Source organism: Haliaeetus albicilla, chromosome 12, assembly GCF_947461875.1.
Source record: "Haliaeetus albicilla chromosome 12, bHalAlb1.1, whole genome shotgun sequence".
Taxonomy (NCBI): Eukaryota; Metazoa; Chordata; class Aves; order Accipitriformes; family Accipitridae; genus Haliaeetus; species Haliaeetus albicilla.
Genome location: NC_091494.1, coordinates 42,989,367 through 43,006,127, shown reverse-complemented (window position 1 = coordinate 43,006,127; position 16,761 = coordinate 42,989,367). Strand labels below are relative to the sequence as shown.

Genomic DNA, 16,761 nt, shown 5'->3' with positions numbered 1-16,761 from the left:
ACTGCAGGGTAGCCCCCAACCCCTCAGCATCCCTGCCTGCCGTCCCTCAGCAAAGGCTCTTTGCCCACATATCCACCACCCCGGCGAGACTCACACTGTGGTGCCAAGGGTTGCCCCATCCAAGGCACGGGGCAGGCAGGGTCCGTGGCAGGGGCTCCCCCTTGCTCTGCCAGGCTCCCCGCCATGGTCCGTGTCTCTCCTTGGCCGGACCAGCCTCCTCCAGCCCTGGTGGCAGCAGCACAGCCAGCACAGGCTCTGCAGTTCCCGGCTTGCCCTTGGCCCTGACATAGCTTTTGATCACATTCCCATTTACAGCCGGTACCACCTGGGTACCATCTCCCCCCCCCCCCCAAGACCCCATCACAGGCAGGGCAGGACCCCTCCTCTCCCAGGCGCTCTGCCATCCCACAGCTGCCAGACGAGAGCTGGGCTGTCAGCGAGGGGTACCCGAGGGGATGCCCCACCACCCGCCTTGTCCCAGGCCCCTCTCACCGGTACAGCGTGTGCTGCTGTGCAGCTGGGGGGGTCTGGCACCACACAGTCCAGCCCACAGGTCCCTGCAGGTGGGCAGCCAGCCCCCTGCCCAGCCAAGCTCAGTGCCAGCCCCACTGCACACCAGGCAGGTGGCATGCAGGATGCAGGACCAGGAGCCATCCTGCCCTGGCACAGCCACCCTGTGCCCTGCAGCAAGGTCCCCGAGGCACCTTCCTGGCGGTCAGGGGGAAGCTATGGGGAGCTGGTGAGGGCACAAGCCACACAAACACCTCCCAGCACACCAATAAATGAGAGGCTTTGGACAGGAACAGGTGGAGGCTCAAACCAGGACCACATTGGCAGCAGTGGATGAAGCTGGCAGCAATGTAACACATTGCAGCACCGGGCACTGAAATCTTGGTCCTGGGAGAAGCATGAACCTGGTTGCAAAGCTGGGGCACAAGGCGGGGGATGGCTGGGGGCTCCTGCCCGTCCCGAGCCGCACACAGACTACAGGAGGCTAAGGCTGAGCGCGGTTCAGTGTTTATTTGCTGCAGATCCTCAGCACTAGTTCACAAGGCCGTGGCAAAAAAAAAAAAAAAAAAAAAAAAGTTAGAATAAAAAATCCTGCCACCCCCCACCCTCCAGAGAGGCCTCTGCACAGAACGACCCAACATACAAAATAATCTAAAAGGAGAAAACTATACAGGAGTATTTACACCTCTGATAAATAGACTAATACTGATCCAGGCGCCTCTCTCCAGACCGTGCGCAGTGGCCAGGGGAACAGGACAAGACACGGGCGTTTGCAAGGCAGAGGCAGGGGGGCTGCAGCCCCTGGCCTGGCTGGACCCCCCCAACAGCAGCCATCCCTGGTGCAGGCTCTGGGCACATTCTCACCACCCGCTCCAGAGCAAGGGCTTGTGCTCGAGGAGACGACAGTCACTCCTGGCACAGCCTCCCCTGCCCCTCACTGAGGGGATTGTGCTGCAAGGACATGCTGGGGGGCAATGCCAGCTGGTGCTGCTGGACAGGGGCTCTCATCTGAGCTCCGGCACCCCACGGCTTGGCAAGGACATGTCTGTGCCCCATGTGGCACCACTGCACACCGTTGACGGTGACAACTCCCGGCCCTGCAGCCGTCCCTGCGCCCGCAGGGACCATCCCTGGTGCAGGCGACAGCTGGGAGGCTCCAAGGCAGCAGCATGGGGAAGCCCAGGACAGACCCAGGCCCGCTACAACGAGAGCCAGAAGTCATGCCTCCTCGGGCCCCCCCCCCCCCAGCTGCCCTGGGGCTGCCACACTTCATCCCGGCACCTGCAGCACCCCAAAACCGCCAGCTGCTAACCAGCAGCCGTTTGCCTTCCCTATGGGACACCCGAAGTGCTTCAGGACATGGCTGCTGGGGGGACCCAGTGGCATGTGCGGCTGCATGCTTGCTGGGAGGATCGGGAGCAGGGAGGGTGCCCATGGCGCCTTGGCTGGCTGAGGCGGGAGGGGAGGACAGTACACACATGCAGCACTCCCCATCCTGCAGCCGAGCCCGGGGCAGGATGGGGCTCCCTGCAACGCAGGGGTGTCAGTGTCCCAGCTCCAGCCCATGAAGATGCTTTCCTAGAAATGAGGCAGTGATGGGGGGCCAGAGCCACCGGGATGCCTGTGCCCCCTCCTCCTCCCCACAGTAAAGAAACTGCGAAGCTGAAGCTGGGTCCTGGGCCCCCGAGGGCCAGGCTGCAGTGCAGCCCCAGCCCCGCAGCCCTCCGGGGAGGGGAGAAGCTCAGGCTGCCGGGGGCACGTCAGCCTTGCAGGGCCAGTGGAGGCTGCTAGTGTCTCTTGGTGGAGGAGACCTTCTTCTTCCTGGCAGCCAGCATCTCGTAGAAAGGGTCCCGACTGATCGCTGCCCTGGCAGAGGGAACGAGGGCTCCAGTCAGCCACATGGCCAGGCAAAAACTGGGTCTGTCCTGCCTCTCAGGGCCTCAGGCAGGTCCCTTTGTTCCCCCCCATCCTTGCAGGGTGCCCCGGGAAGCACAGCCCACCCTCAAGCACAGCAGACGGGTCCCTGCTGTGCCCCTGCCCAGCGCCCTGCCGCCTGCTCCTCCAAGCACTCACTTGATGCACTTGATCCATTCCTCCTTCTCCTCGGGCGTGGGGGCGGAGATGCGATACACCGTGTGGTTCCCCTCCACCACTCGCCCGTCCGCCTCCGTCTTGCAGGCCTTGATCACCTGGTCCTTGTTGTCGGGGATGTAGAGCTCAAAGCAATTCTGGGAGGGAGGAGACCGTTCAGAGGCAGCCCCCACTTCCAAAGGGGACCCCAGGCTGGGAGGGACGAGGCAGAGCACCAGGGCTGCAGGCGGTCCCCTAGCACAGCCACCCCCAATGCAGCAGAGAGGGATGGACATGCTGTGATTGTCACCCCATGGCCCCCAGGCATGACCTGCCACCAGCCCTGGACACCGCAGTGTCTGCACCCAGCTGCCATGATGGGTGGAGGTGACAACTGCAGGGCCCTCCTGCCTCTCCCAGGGGCATCCCTGGGGGGCTGCTGCACCTCCTGCCTTTCCCTGCCCCAAACAAAGCACAAGGGCTGCCCCTCCAGCCCGGGGGACCCTGCTGCGGCACTCACAGGTTTCTTCGAGTCCTCCACCTCACGGATGCTCAGGTTCTCCAGCGGGATGATGCCACGGGGCTCTTTATCCTGGTGGGGCCAAGCAGAGGCTTTAGCTGTAGGCTGAACACCGCCAAAACCCACCTGCATGCTCTGGGCAGGGCTGGATGCTGCAAACACCCCTCTGAACAGGCATCTAGTGCTGCCAGGCCAGAGGGCCGCATCCTGCACCCCTGCAGTCACCGGCACCCCAGCAGGGCAGGAGGTGAGCGGCCAGCCCCATGCCGGCTGGGATGCTGCGCCTGGTCCATGCCACGCAGGCAGGTGAGCACTGGGCCGAATCCAGCCCCCCTCCCTGTCCCGGCCCAGCACACCCCAAGCAAAGGTCACTGACCGTCGTGTACTCGAAGTAGTAAAGGCAGTTGTCGGTCAGGATGAACCAGCGTCGCTTCCACGTCTTCACCCTGCCTCCTGGGAGCAGAGAGGAGCAGGTTGGGCGCAGCCCCGGCGGAGCGCAGCCAGGGCACGCGCCTGGAGGCTCGCGGCACATGGAGGCTACGGCAGAGCTGGAGCCCACGCAGACACACACAGACAAGCACCGGGCACCGGGGCGCAAGCAGAGCCAGGCAGCCCGGCGGGCACCGGGCACAGCAGCAGCAGGCAGCACACACCACGCCGGGCAGGGCACGAGCAGGAGCGGAAAGCAGACGGATGAGGATGGAGGTGGAAGGTGGTGGGGTGCCGGGCCAAAAGCACTGCACCCATTCCCACCCAAAACACTGATTTGGCGTGGCCAGAGGACACTGCAGCCAGGCAGCTCTTGGGGGAACACAGGGACTTTCTGTTCACACGGACCACGGTCTCGCTGCATCCTGGCCAATGCAGCCTGGTGCCAGAGCAAGGCACGAGCCCAGGGCCACAGCTCATGGACTTGATCAGAGGGAGTTTCACAACGGCCACCACAGAGGGAGAAGCCGCTCCCTGGGCTCAGGGACTGCTCACCCCTGGGCTCAGCTCCCCCTCTGCCACACCGGTGTGCTCTGGCCATTGCGGTGGTGCCAGATGTGCTGCCACCATGGGACGAACACCCAGGCCGTGCTGTCCGGGTCCAGCACGGATGCAAGAAGGCACTGTGTGTGCTGGGGGCCGTGGTCTTCTCCTCCGCCCCACCAGGAAGGCCCCATGCCTCCCTGCTCCCCCATGCCAGCTGGCCGCCCACCCCAGTCCCAGCTGGGGCCAGCGCTTCCTAGAAAAAGCTCCTCTGCCTCCCTCCAGCCAAGCCCACCCCACCCCAAAACCTGGGGCTTGACCCTCTCCAGCCCCTGGCCCTTCCCAGAGCCACCTCCTCTCCTGGGGTTGCGGGTAGCAAGAGGCCACGCGCCAGGGCAGGGTCCTGCGGCACGGGGAGCACAGGAGGATCCCGGGCTTTAGGGACCGCAGGGGTGCTGGGCCCCATGGGGTTGGGCAGGGTCTCCAGAGCCATACGGGACCGAGGGCCAGTGCAGGCCCAGAGGGAGCACCAATGTTCCCCAGGGCTGCAGGTGGTGGAGCCAGGGCAGTGCCAGCACCCAGCATGGGGACTGCCGCAAACTCCCAGCGTGGCACAGGGCACCACGCAGACAGCTCCTGCCTGCTCCCATCCCGCTCTGGGGCACTCAGCACCCCTGACCCCCCCCAGACAGAGGCTGGGGCCCTTCCTGAGGGCACCTCAAACCTGTCCCCATCCCTCGTGGCACCATAGGCAAAGACCCGCTGCAGCTGGGCTGAGCTGCCTGCAGACACGGCTAAGCACGGACGGGCGGGTGGCCCCCGCCGGCGGCTGGGCAAGGAGAAGCGGCCGTGGCCTCATCCGTCCCTGGGCTGTGGGGTGCACCAGGGCAGCGGAAGAGGCCGGCAGGCCTGTGGGAGCGTTCGGCATCCGTCAGGCCGGTACCCCACATCCCTGCCCTGGCAGCGACGGGAGCAGGGCTGTCCCCTCAGCAGGCGAGGTCCCCGGGGTGGTGCGGGTGGTTAGCAGCAGCAGCAATGAGACTAATCACCAGCAATTAAAAACGAAAAGGAAACGAAGCCCCAGCGGCGTGAGCAGAGCGGGGAGAGGGGTACGTACCTCCTGGAGTTGGGGGCAAGGAAAGGAAGAGCCAAAATCATGGAAACATACAAATGAGGGAGAAAAGAAAATTAAAAAAAAGGAAAAAAAAAAAAAAAAAAAAAAGAGGAAACCCCAAAGAACCCCCCTCGCCCCGCGTGTGTCAGTGGGGCAGGGCTGTAGCAGGGAAGCCGTGAGGGGCCAGGCCAGCGGCACTGCCGCGGGGGCCAACCTGCCCTGGCTCGCTGTGGCTCTGCGGGACAGATCTCCTCGGCTGGAGGGGCTCAGGGCCTGGTTCCCCCTGCCCCATGGCCTCCCCATGGGGTCCCTTCCCTGCCCCATGAGTGGGCTGAGCTGCAGCAGCTGGGCTGGGGCTCACGGCTGCTCTGCCGCCTCTCTGCACCCCCCCCCCAGCCGCCAACAGCCCCAACAGCAGCAGGTGCCAACCTGCCGTGCATGGGGCCCTTCTGCCAGCAGAGTGCTGGGCTTGCTCAGGGACAGGAGAGGCAGTTTGGGGCTCTCCCCCACATCTCCCTGCCCCAGAGCCAGGGGGCAGATGGCCCTTGCTCAGCCCCAGGGCCGGGCTCTGCACCAGTCAGGGCACAGGGGCGGGTAAAGCCCCTCTCCCATCCCAAGGGGTGGCAATATGGCAGAAACACCCCCTGGTGAGAGGACAGAGTCCCGACCCTAGCAAGAGTCCCAGGGAAAGGCCCCCACCACACCCCGCTCCTGCCAGCACCCCGTCCCCCCTCGCTTAACCAGGGCAGGGGATTCCCCAGAGCTGCCAAGAGGAGAAGCCACAGGAGCCAGGGCACGGGGTGGGCTTGCCGGCCGCGAGAGCCGGGCTGTGCAGCGGGGCCGCGGGGATGCCATGCACGCTGCCTGCATGTGGAGCCGGGATGCGGAGGTGATAATGCTGTGGGAAGGTGAGGCAGGGACCAGTCTGTGGCATGGAGGGGGGGACGCACGCAGCCTGGGGCAGCTCGCTGCTCACTCCCGGGGGCCTGCTCCAACAAGACCCTGCTGTGACTCGGTGATGAGAAGGGCCTCGCGGTCTCCATGTGCCAACATCGGACCCCAGTACCAGCTCTGCACCCCGCGGTTTGCCCAACCTAGAGGCAGAATCCCCTGGGACGCCCACCCAGACGCACCGCAGGGCCTCGTCAACTGTGAGTCCGCTCCTGCTGCCCAGCCCAGGGAAGACAGAGGGCTGCTGGACGTATGGATGCCTTCTGCATGGGGGCTGTGCCCCTGTCAGCAGCCTCTTGCCCTTCCACAGGGCCACACTCCGAGAAGCCAGGCCAGCAGGCGAGGTGCGCAGCCCAGGGGCATCACACCCATGGCCCAGCTCTGTCCCTGGGGAAAGCCTGCCCCCCCCAGGCCGCATCTGTCTGTCTGCCAGCACTCACCTAGCTTCAGGAGCCAGCCCTCCCGGTCGGGATTGAAGAAGGTGTGGGTGAGGTCATTGCCATCGTCCTCAGGGATTTTGAAGGGTTCATTCTTGATGCTTTCATAGAGATTCTGGTACAACAATACACAGCATCAGCTCTGTTCCACCCAGGAGCCCTACGACAGGCCAGCTCCACAGCCCTGGCCCGGTCCCTCCATGTCCCATCCCTCACCCGAAGCAGCTCCTCAGGTAGGTCTCCCCCATCGTTAATGCCACGGTTCATGGCGATGAAGCGCTCCGCTGTAGGTTTGTCCTTGACGTTGGGGTTGTGCAGGCTGGTGTTCAGCATGATGATAGCGAAGGAGAGCACATAGCAGGTGTCTAGAGGAACAGAGGGAAAAGTCAGCTGCAAGGCAGGACGGCCAGGGAGGGGGGCCAGGGCAGGCACTCACCTGTGGACTGGAAGACGCCGGGGTTGCACTGGCAGTACCGCTGGGCGAAGGCCTCCATCATCCGGTCGATCTTTTGCGCCTCCCCAGGAAGCCGGAAGCTCCACAGGAACTGCCTGTGAAGAGCAAAGCATGGTGCTGCTTTGGGGGCTCCACGCGCCCTCCGGACACACTCACATCGCTATGGCCCCCTGCCAGCCCACCGCCCGTCTCCCCTGATGAGACGTGGCTCAGCTCCTGTCCCCCTTCGCTCACCGCAGGGCCTGCACAAGGTTGAGGTCAGTGAACTCATGCAGCTCCACGAAGGCATGCAGGACTTGGATGTTGAACTCGTCCCTGCAGGAACAAAGCCAGAGCACGAGGGATGGATGATCAGCAAGTCCTGTGACTGCCGAGCAGCCCTACTTCTCCCTGCCCCACTTCAGACTCTGCTCATTTGTTGGAGGAGACCTGCAGCTACACCCCGACTCAAGTCCTGGGCTGGTTTGCACACACCAGTCTCCTGCAAGTGCCAGCCATGGATCAAACAGCCACCCATCTGGCCCTGGCACTCAGGGTGCCCAGCCCCCATGTACCCCACTCAGCTTCCCCATAAGCTCAAAGAACTGCAGTGTCCCATCTCTGAGGCAGTGAGAGCCCAGGGCATCCTCAGGAGATGTGAGCTGCCCCAGGCCAGCGTACCTCTCGCCCAGGTAGTCACCGATGGCTGTCTTGTTGAGGCCCTCTCCCTTGTAAAGGAACTGAGCAATATCCTCACACGTGTTCTTCAGCAGGTCGTTTTCGATCAGGAACTGGATGCCCTGGAGCAGTGCAAGAGGTGCTTGCTGCTGACCCCACCAGCCTGTCTGATGCCTCCTCAGCCCCTGCCCTGGGTGCTGGCTCTGCCCTCACCCCAGAGGGCAGCGAGGCAGCCCAACTGCAGGGTCACAGAGCCCAGCACGGACCAGATGATAGGCTGGTGAAGGCCCCCTCCATGCAGTCTCACTGGGAGCCTGCTGCCCCACTCCCCACCCAGCCCACCCCACAGTACCTTCTTGGGATCCATGTTGAACTTCTTCCTGCCCATGGCCACCTGCTTGTTCCTCTGCATGTTTTTCCTGCAAGGCACAAAGCAGCTCTGAGCGCCCAGGAAGGACCTGGCTGCCTCCTGCCCACCCCCTCGCCCCTCAGGCAGAGCACTGTGGGGAGGGGTCAGCCTGGACTGAACAGGAGGCGAGCAACTTTGACCGGGCCAGGCCTCTTGCATTGAACCTGCACGGGGTGAAGCTGGCGCGCCGCTCCATGTCTCTGCCCCGCTCTGCAGCGGAGCAGCATGGGGCTGCTCTCAGCCTGCCAGGGCCCAGAGCAAAGAGGAGCTGCCGTGCCCCGTCCACGGGGTCACTCCGTGCAGAAGGGGTGCTGGGTACAGCATCCCTGCAGGTCACCTCTGTATAGAGGGAGGCTAGGGCAAGCTGGGTGCAGTGGGGCTCTGGGGAGAGCAGCCTTCAGGCCCCAGTGGGGCTGGCATGAGGGTGACAGCCTTCATGCACCAGTGGGTGATTGGAAACGACACTGGGAGTCAGCTCCTGTCGGCTGCCGGGACCCCCTAATCCCAGGCTGGCACTGCCTGTGCCAGCTCAGAATAACAAAGTCCGACAGTCACTGTGGCTAGACAGAGGGGCTGAGGCTTGGAAAAACAGACCTTTGGAGCAGCGGTTCAGACTGGGATCCTGCTACCGCTCCAAGGATTTCAGAATGCCTGGGAAAGCCACCCACACCAGCGCCCTCAGGGTGCTGCACCACTCAGCTGCCCACGGCTCCCACACAGTGCGAGTGAGCCGGCATTCAGGGCCGGCCAGGCTGCAGGGGAGGGGGCTCAGCTGAGACCCTGGGCTGTCGCGTCAGCAGAGGACTCACCTCTCCTCCGTGGACCCCAGGTTCTCGATCTCATTCGTCACTTCTGCTATCTCATCTTTCAGCCGCTGAGGGGAGAGAGCATGCTGAGACAGGAGCTGCCTCCATCCCTCCCAAAGCCTCTGGCCCCCCCAGCCCTGACGGCAGGCTGGGGCCCACGACTGCCCTTCCTTCCCACTTCCAAGAGCAGGCAGGACATCCCCATGGACTGGGGCTCGAGGAGGCAGGAGCCAGCCCCAGGGCCATTCCCCCAGGAGGCCCTGGCAGTCCCTCCTTCCTTCCCTTCTTCCCAACCTGAGTGCTGCCGGGGGCTGAACCAGCGTGGGGGCACTCACAGAGGGGGCTGGCTGCACCCCGCTGCTAATCCCCCTGCAGCATCACCATGCTCCAAGCGTGCAGGAAGGAAGAGATTCAGAGGTTAACAATATTACCCCCTAATCCCTTTAGATCATGCCCGGCATATGGCAGTAATTAGCCTCTGCTGCCTTAATCGGGGACACGACTGACGAGTGTCCCAGATGAGCACTGACCTCACACTAGCTTGCCAGGGCAGTGGCCTGGCCCAGAGACACGGTCCCTGCCTGTGCCAGGGAGTGCTTGGCACAGAGATGCCAGTGCCCTGGGCTGCGGGGAACACAGCCCAAAGCTCTGCGGGGGGCAAGGAAAAGCTGCGGCTGCCTCAGCCTGGCAGGGCAGCTGCCAGCCTGGGCCCACGTCCCCCACTGGGACCCTCTCCCCAGCCCTGGGGCCCCGCAGAGGCAGCACTATCAGGCAGTGGGGTGGCAGATCACGGGCTCCCTGCAGCAGCCGCTGGCATATGCCCAGCGGGCCCAGCTCATCCTGGTCTGTGGTTCCAGCAGCTCCAATTTTATACCCCAGAAGGTCCAAGAGAGCCTCCATGGGCTGCGAGGAGCCAGGTGGCTGGCAAGGAAAGGGGACGGGAGCACAAACCTGACCCACAGCCTTGCCTGGGCCTGCTCCTGCATGGGCTCTGCAGGTCTGGGGCACCGTACCCTCATCCCACAGCTGTTATGGACAGCCCTGGCCAGGGCAGCCTCTCTTCCCCGCCTCACCGGGGCCACCGTCCCCTTTCCCAGCAGCGAGGCAAGGGACCCTGGATGAGGCTGCAGGGACCCTGCCCAGTGACACAGGCAGGGAGATTGTTCCTGTCTCCCAGGGGATGACCCCGAGCAAGAGGCTGCCATGCCTGGGACAGGGGGATTGTGCGCGCGGGCGGTGGTCCTCAGCATCACACCTGTATGTCAGCCAGCAGCTCCTGCTTGCGACGGCGGATGTTCTCCAGCTCCTGGCACTCCTCCGGGGTCAGGTCACTGGGCACTGAGCAGAGACACGGTCAGGTCAGCATGTGTGGCTGTGGGAATCATCCCTGCCAGGCTCTGGGCGCAACCTCTGCTCCCGACCAGCAGCCTGGGGCCTCTCAGGAGCTGGGATGTGGAGCTGCCAGGTGCCCGGAGGAGCTGGACTGGCGAGTGGTGTCCCCAGCCCCATGCAGCGGCCAAGTGCCACCAATGGCACGCAAGGAATGCGAGGGCCAGGGCATCGCCCCACTGGGCAGTGGCAGCGGCTGCAGCGGGGGAGCCGGGCACCGCCGGTTCCTGCTGATTCAGCCCGAGGTGGCTGGGCAGTAAGGACCAGCACGGCCCCTGGACTGGCTCCAGCGCTCCTCCCCCAGGCCCTGGCCCTGCCACCCCGCCAAGTCCCATTTAACTCCACTCTGCCCCAGCTGGGCCAGCGTCAGTGCCTGTCCTGGTCCCTGCTGTGGCTGGGCGATTCTGTTGTGCCCTGTGGCATCGGGGTCCACGTGGACCTGGAGCCCCATGGGTTGCTCTGCCACAGAAAAACAGCTCCTGGCCACCCTTGCAGCCCCCTCTGCCCTGGATCCGTCCTTCCAAGCCAGGGCCCAGAGCTGGCACATCCTCTGGACAAACTTCACTGTGTGCCGTGACATCTACACCTCCCTATCACATGCAGGAGCCAGGCTCCCCCTCCCCAACATCATTCCCGAGGCTCAAGCCCAGGGCTGCTGCACACCCCCCCTTGCTCCTGAGACCCACAGCTCCCAGGACATTCCCAGTGCTCCCTGGCGCGTGACCTTCCACTCTGCAGTGACATGGCATCCCATTCCTGTTCTCTCCCATCGCCAAGGTCACCCGCTCCTCCAACAGCACTCCCGGCCCTCATCTACTGCCTGCACCTCCCACCTCTGCCAGTGTGTCCCTCGCACACCACACCAAGGTCACCCGCAAGAACACCAAAGCACCATTCCTCCAGAGCGCCATCCCCGAGGGAGGTGGCAGCAGCACCCGCCGGCTCGGCCCTGGCGCTACCTCCCACCTCCTGCCCGGGGGTGTTAGGGACAGGCGCCTGGCAGGGCTGCCACTGCCCTCTCCTTCCCCAAACACTACCACTCTGTTTTGCTGAGGCCCCACATGCCACCATGGCTGTGCTTTCCAGGCCACCGCTGCCGCCAGCCTGGACTCACCTGGAATGTCCCCAGCACGGCCGCCTGCCCTGTACCAGCGCCCAGGGACGCCACGTCCCTCCGGACCAGCACCGTCCTCAACTGCGCATCGTTTCTCCCTGAGCTGCCGCCTCCTCCGTGGGAGCCGCATGCGCCCCTGGGGCGACTGCGACCACGCAAACCGAATCTCTGAACTCAGCACTTCCCTGGCTCCGCTCGGGCTTTCTGACGAGCTTCCTCCTTCGCAAAAATCCCCCACTGCCAAGGTTAGAGACAGCCACGGCTTGCGACACCATCCCCCCAGACGCAACAGCAACACTTCCCAATATTTTCAGTCTCCGACACCAGGAAGTATGAACCAGACAACCCGGCTCATGGCACCAGGTTAAAAGTTATTTAAACTTAAAAATACCAGAGGCCTTGCCTTATCAATACATCCAAGCACCTTTTGCGCACCCCAGTGCCGTTCCCGCAGGCACTTGGCCCCTCCTGCCTGGCGCCCAGGGTGCCTGGCAAGCCCAGGCTTGCTGCAGGAGGGCCAAACTGCATCACACGCCTGTTGCCAGACACCAAAACCTCTAAATCCCTGGGCTGCAGCGTACACCGCAGGACCCTCCCGCCCAGCCGCAGGGGAGGTGAAATTTGGTGCCAGGGTTGGACCTGCCCAGCGGTGAGCTGGCCAAAGGCTGGAGCTAGCAAAGCAAACCCCGGCAGGAGCAGCGCTGCCTCTCCCTGCCCACCAGCAAGCGGGCAGGGGTCTCGGCAGGCCCCGGGACAGGCGCAGCAGAGGATGAGATGCTGCAGGGTAAAGGGGGCCAGCGGGTCTGTACCAGAGCCCAGGAAGGTCCCTCCCCACCTGTGCTGCTACGGCGGAGGGCAAGCACTCGTGACACTGGCCCAGCCATGTCAGCAGCAGCCAGAGGAAGAGAAACCCCAGACGCAAGAGCTTTTCTGGGGAAGGAAGAGGGCGTTAACCCTTCCCCTGCACACAGCACCCGCCCTGCAGCACCGAGCAGAGCCCAAATGGCTCCCGAGAGGCTGGCGAGCCTCGCCGCAGGCAGAGCAGTGCTGCAGGGAAGGGGAGGCTGGAGCAGGCACTTGCTACCTTGGCTTCAGCCCGGCACAGGAGTTGGAGCGCAGTGACCCCCGGGACTGCGGGATCCCAGCACTGGCACCTGCTCCCCGCCACCATGAGGCCCCAGCGCAGGGGGGCCCGGGGGCTCCCGCAGCTCCTGCTGCCGACAGCCGAGCCCGAGGACCCTGCACACCAGTGGCAGGAGGAGGGCAGCAAGGGGCACCGGCAGGATTTGTCCATCTGTCCCAGGCTCCAGGGCTGCTGGGGCCTGCGGCAGCTGGGAGCAGCAAGAGCAGCACATCCCCCCCTCTCCCACCATGCCCAAAGCAAAGCCACCCGTGACACACAGAGGCCATGCTCACCCCCTGTGCTCCTTCCTTCCCCACCACCCTAAGACAAGCGGACACGGCTGGTGGCACAGGAACGGGGCAGGCGTGGAACCACCCGCCTGCCTCCCCCTCACCCCGGCCCCACCAGCCTCCCCGCACCCCCAGCCGAGCTCACCGCTGCCCTCCGCCCTGAGCACCATCCTGGCAGGCTGCCTCCACCGGCTCCGTCCGCTGTGCCCGTGCCACTCCGGAGAGGTGCTGCTGTTTTGGGGCGCGGACACCTGCCCACCCCGGTGCTTCCTGGGGTGAGTCAGGGCTGTGCCGGGCCAATGAGCTCCGCAGCCGCCCGGGCGTCATGCATCCTGGCCTGGCCTTGCCAGGAGCCAGCACCAGCAACACCCTGTTCCTGCCACAACGAGCCTGGGCTGCCAGCGCCTTAACTCCTCTGCTCCCGGCTGGGTGGGGAAATGGGTCAGCCAGGGCCCTGCTCCCCGATCCTACGGCCTTGGGGTCAGGGCACGTGATGTGTCGGGGTCCCAGCCAGGCAAGCACTGGGGGCTGGCCCAGCCCTTCCTTCCTTTGGGGCTGCCAGGACACTCGACCCGGCACACCTCGAGCGAGCGGCAATGCCAGTGTCCCCTCCCCTCCACCAGCTGGGGCCCCCCACCCCAGAAGACACCCGCCCTGCCCCGCAGCTCCCCCTCTGGCTCCACCAGAGCCCTCGCTGCAGGTCCAGGTCCTGTCCAGGCTGTAAGGACGGAGCCCCGGACAGGACCGGGAGAGCTGTGGGGACCACCGGTGCCTGCTGCCCTCTGCAGACTCCACTGCAGCTCACACGGCTGGATGGGACCAGAACTGGGACTGGGAGCAGGGCCAGGAGTGATGCTGGTCCCTACAGGAGGTTGCTCCCCACCGTCTTGCCCCCTTGCTCCAGGGTGCCTGTACAGACCCCACCACTCCGTATAGGACCACTGTGCGGCAGAGTCTGGGGCCTGCGGGGCCATGCCTGCACTGGGAGCAAACCCCCGGCACGTCCCCATCCCGCTGTCAGCTGCCTGGAGAGGCCGCGTGAGCCTCGGCCGCCTTGACTCAGCTAAATCCTGCTCAGCAGTGCGAGATGGAGAAACAGCACCCAGAACGACAGCTACAAAGCAAGGGGAGGAAAGGCTTCAGAAGCCTCACGTTGGTCCTTCAGCCCTCAGCTGTGCTGCCGCGCTAGCCAGCCCTCCCGTCGGCCCATGTCGCGCCTGTGCCAGGCCACACGGGTGGGTCAAAGGCACCGGGTTTAGGCACACCATGGGACCGAGCCCAGGGTGCTGCCAGCGGCTGTTGCTGGGCTCTGCTGCGGGGTGCCACTGCCCGCTCCTGCCATGCCCCACGGCTGGGGGGCCCGCAGGGGCCCCCAGAAACTTCCTGCCCGTCTCGGCACACCACATCCTGTTTTCACTGCGCCGCGCGCGCATCCTGGGTTGCGTCAGCCCCATCCTTCCCCACTGACAGCCAAGGTGCGTCAGGAGAAGGGTTTGGGGACAGGCAGCTCCAGGAAAGACCCTCCCAGGTGGCTGGACCCTGCGCCTGGAGCCGTCCAAGGCCCTCATCCCGCTTTTGTGCAGCCCTGTCTGTCACCCCCGCTTCTTTCTTCTGCCCAGAGCCCGGCAGGGAACCCATGTCCACAGCTGTCGCCTTGTGCATTGGCGGCTCCAGGCTCCCACGCTCCCTGTGCGCGGACCCCCAGCCCACGGTGCGGCTGGGCAAGCACCAGCTTGGCCACATCCACACGCACCGAGCACTATGCAGGTGCTGGGAGCGCAGCCCGGCAGGCACCTCGCTTGCTCTCTGCATCATTCACTGTGCTGGGTCTCAGGAGGAGCAGAGCCCGCTCCTGCTTGGCCTCAGCTGCCAGCAGGGCGCAAGGCTGGCTGGAGGTGGTCTCGCAGCCCCGTGCCCCACCACACAGCCACTCCCAGCCCCACACTCGGGCAGGAACCCACAGACAGCAGCAGCTCACACAGGCGGCCAGCCCTCAATAGCATCCCCAACGCAGCAGGCACTGGGCTTTCCTGCACAGATTTTGGTTTGGAGAGTGCCACCCCGAGCTGCCCTTGCAGCTACACGCACTTGCAGCAGTAAGGGTGGCCAAGCGCTTACGTGTCACCCAGGGCAGTGCAGGAGGGCGACGGGCTGGGGCAGGACCTGCCACAGCCGCACCGAGCTGCATGCATCCTCCTGGCCACCACCACCGGCTCCTGAGCACCCCCGGTCCCAGCGTGGCACCTGGCACTGGTGCAGGGCAATGCCACATGAGGCAGCCCCATGCCCAGCCGTCCTGCCAGGGCTCAGCACTTGCAGAGGCCCAAGCCTGGGGAGGCCAGCGGTGCACAGGGGAAGGAGGCGGCGAGACGGCAAGGACTCTGTGCCGCTGTCAGCAGAAGCCATATGGAGCCCGATCCGTGGGCACCGCCACGTCTGTCAGGGGGACAGGGACCCCACGGCGAGCAGAGGGGAGGGCACGAAGCGCCTACCTGCCTTGGCAGCCACCGAGGGGCAGAGGAAGGCCTGGAAACTGGAGGCACAGAGCTCGCTGACCGTCCCCATGCTGCGGAGGCCTGTGCAGGACACCGCGAGCTCCGACGGGGCAGGCGAGAGCAGGCAGAGGACCGGCGGGTGCTGTGTGGCTGAGCAGCAGGCTCCCCGGTGCTGGGACCCACGGGCAGGGTGCAGGCAGGGGAGCCGGAGGAGTCCCCACTCTGGCTGGAGCCGGGGAAGGCGGCTCTGGCAGGGGAGCTCCAGCTGCAGGAGCCCACGCGCCAGCCCCAGCCAATCCTCGCCGCTCCCTGCCTGCACACCAGCCTGCTCTGCTCCTGATGCTCCGGCCGGCGGCTCAAAGCCACTTAGAGGACGAGGAGTTTGGGAACTCCCCGGCAGCCCCCCCGCCCCGGGCCGCCTGTCCCCCTGACAGCCCCCTTACCCCCGCGGGGGGCCGGCAGCGGGGTATTTTTAGAGCGGTTTTATCCCTCCGTATTAGAGCATTAAGCATCGGGAGCCGGCGGTCGCGTAGCAACCAGCACTGCATAAAGGAAGGTGCACCAAGAGACAACGCGGTTCTGGCGAGGCGTGGGGAGCAGAGGGTGCTGCCACGGCCCCCGCTCACGGGGTGCAGGGCCCGGGCGCTGATCCCAGCACAGGTCCGACAGGCTCAGCCTGCCCCACGTGCTGTGCACGGGCAGGCCCGCTGTGCCTTCTGCCAGTCCCCCGGTGACGCCGGTCAGACAGCTGAGCTCCAGGCATGCCCTGGCGGCAACGGAGGTGCCTCCCACTCTGCGGTGGTCCTGGGGTGCGAGGGACTCCTGCAGCAGGAACCGGGGAGGAGGTCCTGCCCCGGGATCCTGGCCTCAGGGCCAGCTGTGGAGCTGGGGGGAAGGCACAGCCCTTCTACCCCCAGGCTCGCTGCACCTGCATCCCCCCAGCCCCACAGGCGCCAAGCAAACCCAAACCGGACCGACAGCTCTTTCCCTCAAAGCAGAAGCGATCCCCGAACGCGGGGCATGGCCATGAGTAACAAACCCCAGAACCTGTCGGGGCACGAGGCAGCGTCCTGCGGACAGCCTGGCTGCTGGCTCTGCTCGCCTGCGCCGGCAAGCACTGGGACGCGCTGAGCAAGGAGAAACCCAAGCCGGGCAGCGGGGAAGGGCACCCTGGGAGGAAGCCACCCTCGCAGGCAGGAGGGTGTGGGGCAGGAGGGGACCCCGGGTCCCAGGAGCAGTATGGCTGCAGATGGGAGGAAAGGCAGAGAAGAGCAGCTCCCAGGGCTGCGAGGGCACCCAGGCACTCTCCACTGACGTGACCAACCTTCTGGTTTCAGCGCCACTTCCCCCTTCCCAGAGGCCGAAGCTGTGGTTGCCACATCGCTGGGAGGCAAAAGGGCAAGTGAGAGGAGCCGGGGGATGGCAGGGCTCAGCCAGGCACATGGTGTGG

At 65.1% G+C, this 16,761-nt stretch overlaps 1 protein-coding gene across 4 annotated transcripts in view; it reads right to left on the bottom strand.

Annotated features, from left to right (window-relative positions):
* Positions 1–1,001: 1,001 nt before the first annotated feature.
* CYTH1 (cytohesin 1) overlaps positions 1,002–16,761 on the bottom strand; it is a 19,217-nt gene continuing 3,457 nt past the window's right edge. Inside the window, exons 1-13 of one of the 4 annotated variants that reach the window (XM_069799504.1) lie at positions 15,313–15,657; positions 10,156–10,238; positions 8,904–8,968; positions 8,038–8,104; positions 7,689–7,807; positions 7,263–7,343; positions 7,011–7,123; positions 6,791–6,939; positions 6,577–6,689; positions 3,477–3,555; positions 3,101–3,172; positions 2,584–2,738; positions 1,002–2,376 (exon numbers count right to left, since the gene is read on the bottom strand). In XM_069799504.1, the coding sequence (XP_069655605.1) occupies positions 2,298–2,376; positions 2,584–2,738; positions 3,101–3,172; positions 3,477–3,555; positions 6,577–6,689; positions 6,791–6,939; positions 7,011–7,123; positions 7,263–7,343; positions 7,689–7,807; positions 8,038–8,097 (1,020 nt within the window). In that variant the 5' untranslated portion in view covers positions 8,098–8,104; positions 8,904–8,968; positions 10,156–10,238; positions 15,313–15,657 and the 3' untranslated portion in view covers positions 1,002–2,297. Of the gene's footprint in view, positions 2,377–2,583; positions 2,739–3,100; positions 3,173–3,476; positions 3,556–6,576; positions 6,690–6,790; positions 6,940–7,010; positions 7,124–7,262; positions 7,344–7,688; positions 7,808–8,037; positions 8,105–8,903; positions 8,969–10,155; positions 10,239–12,961; positions 13,191–15,308; positions 15,658–16,761 lie in introns of those variants that run through there. The other 3 variants (XM_069799501.1, XM_069799502.1, XM_069799500.1) reach the window with 3 other exon arrangements.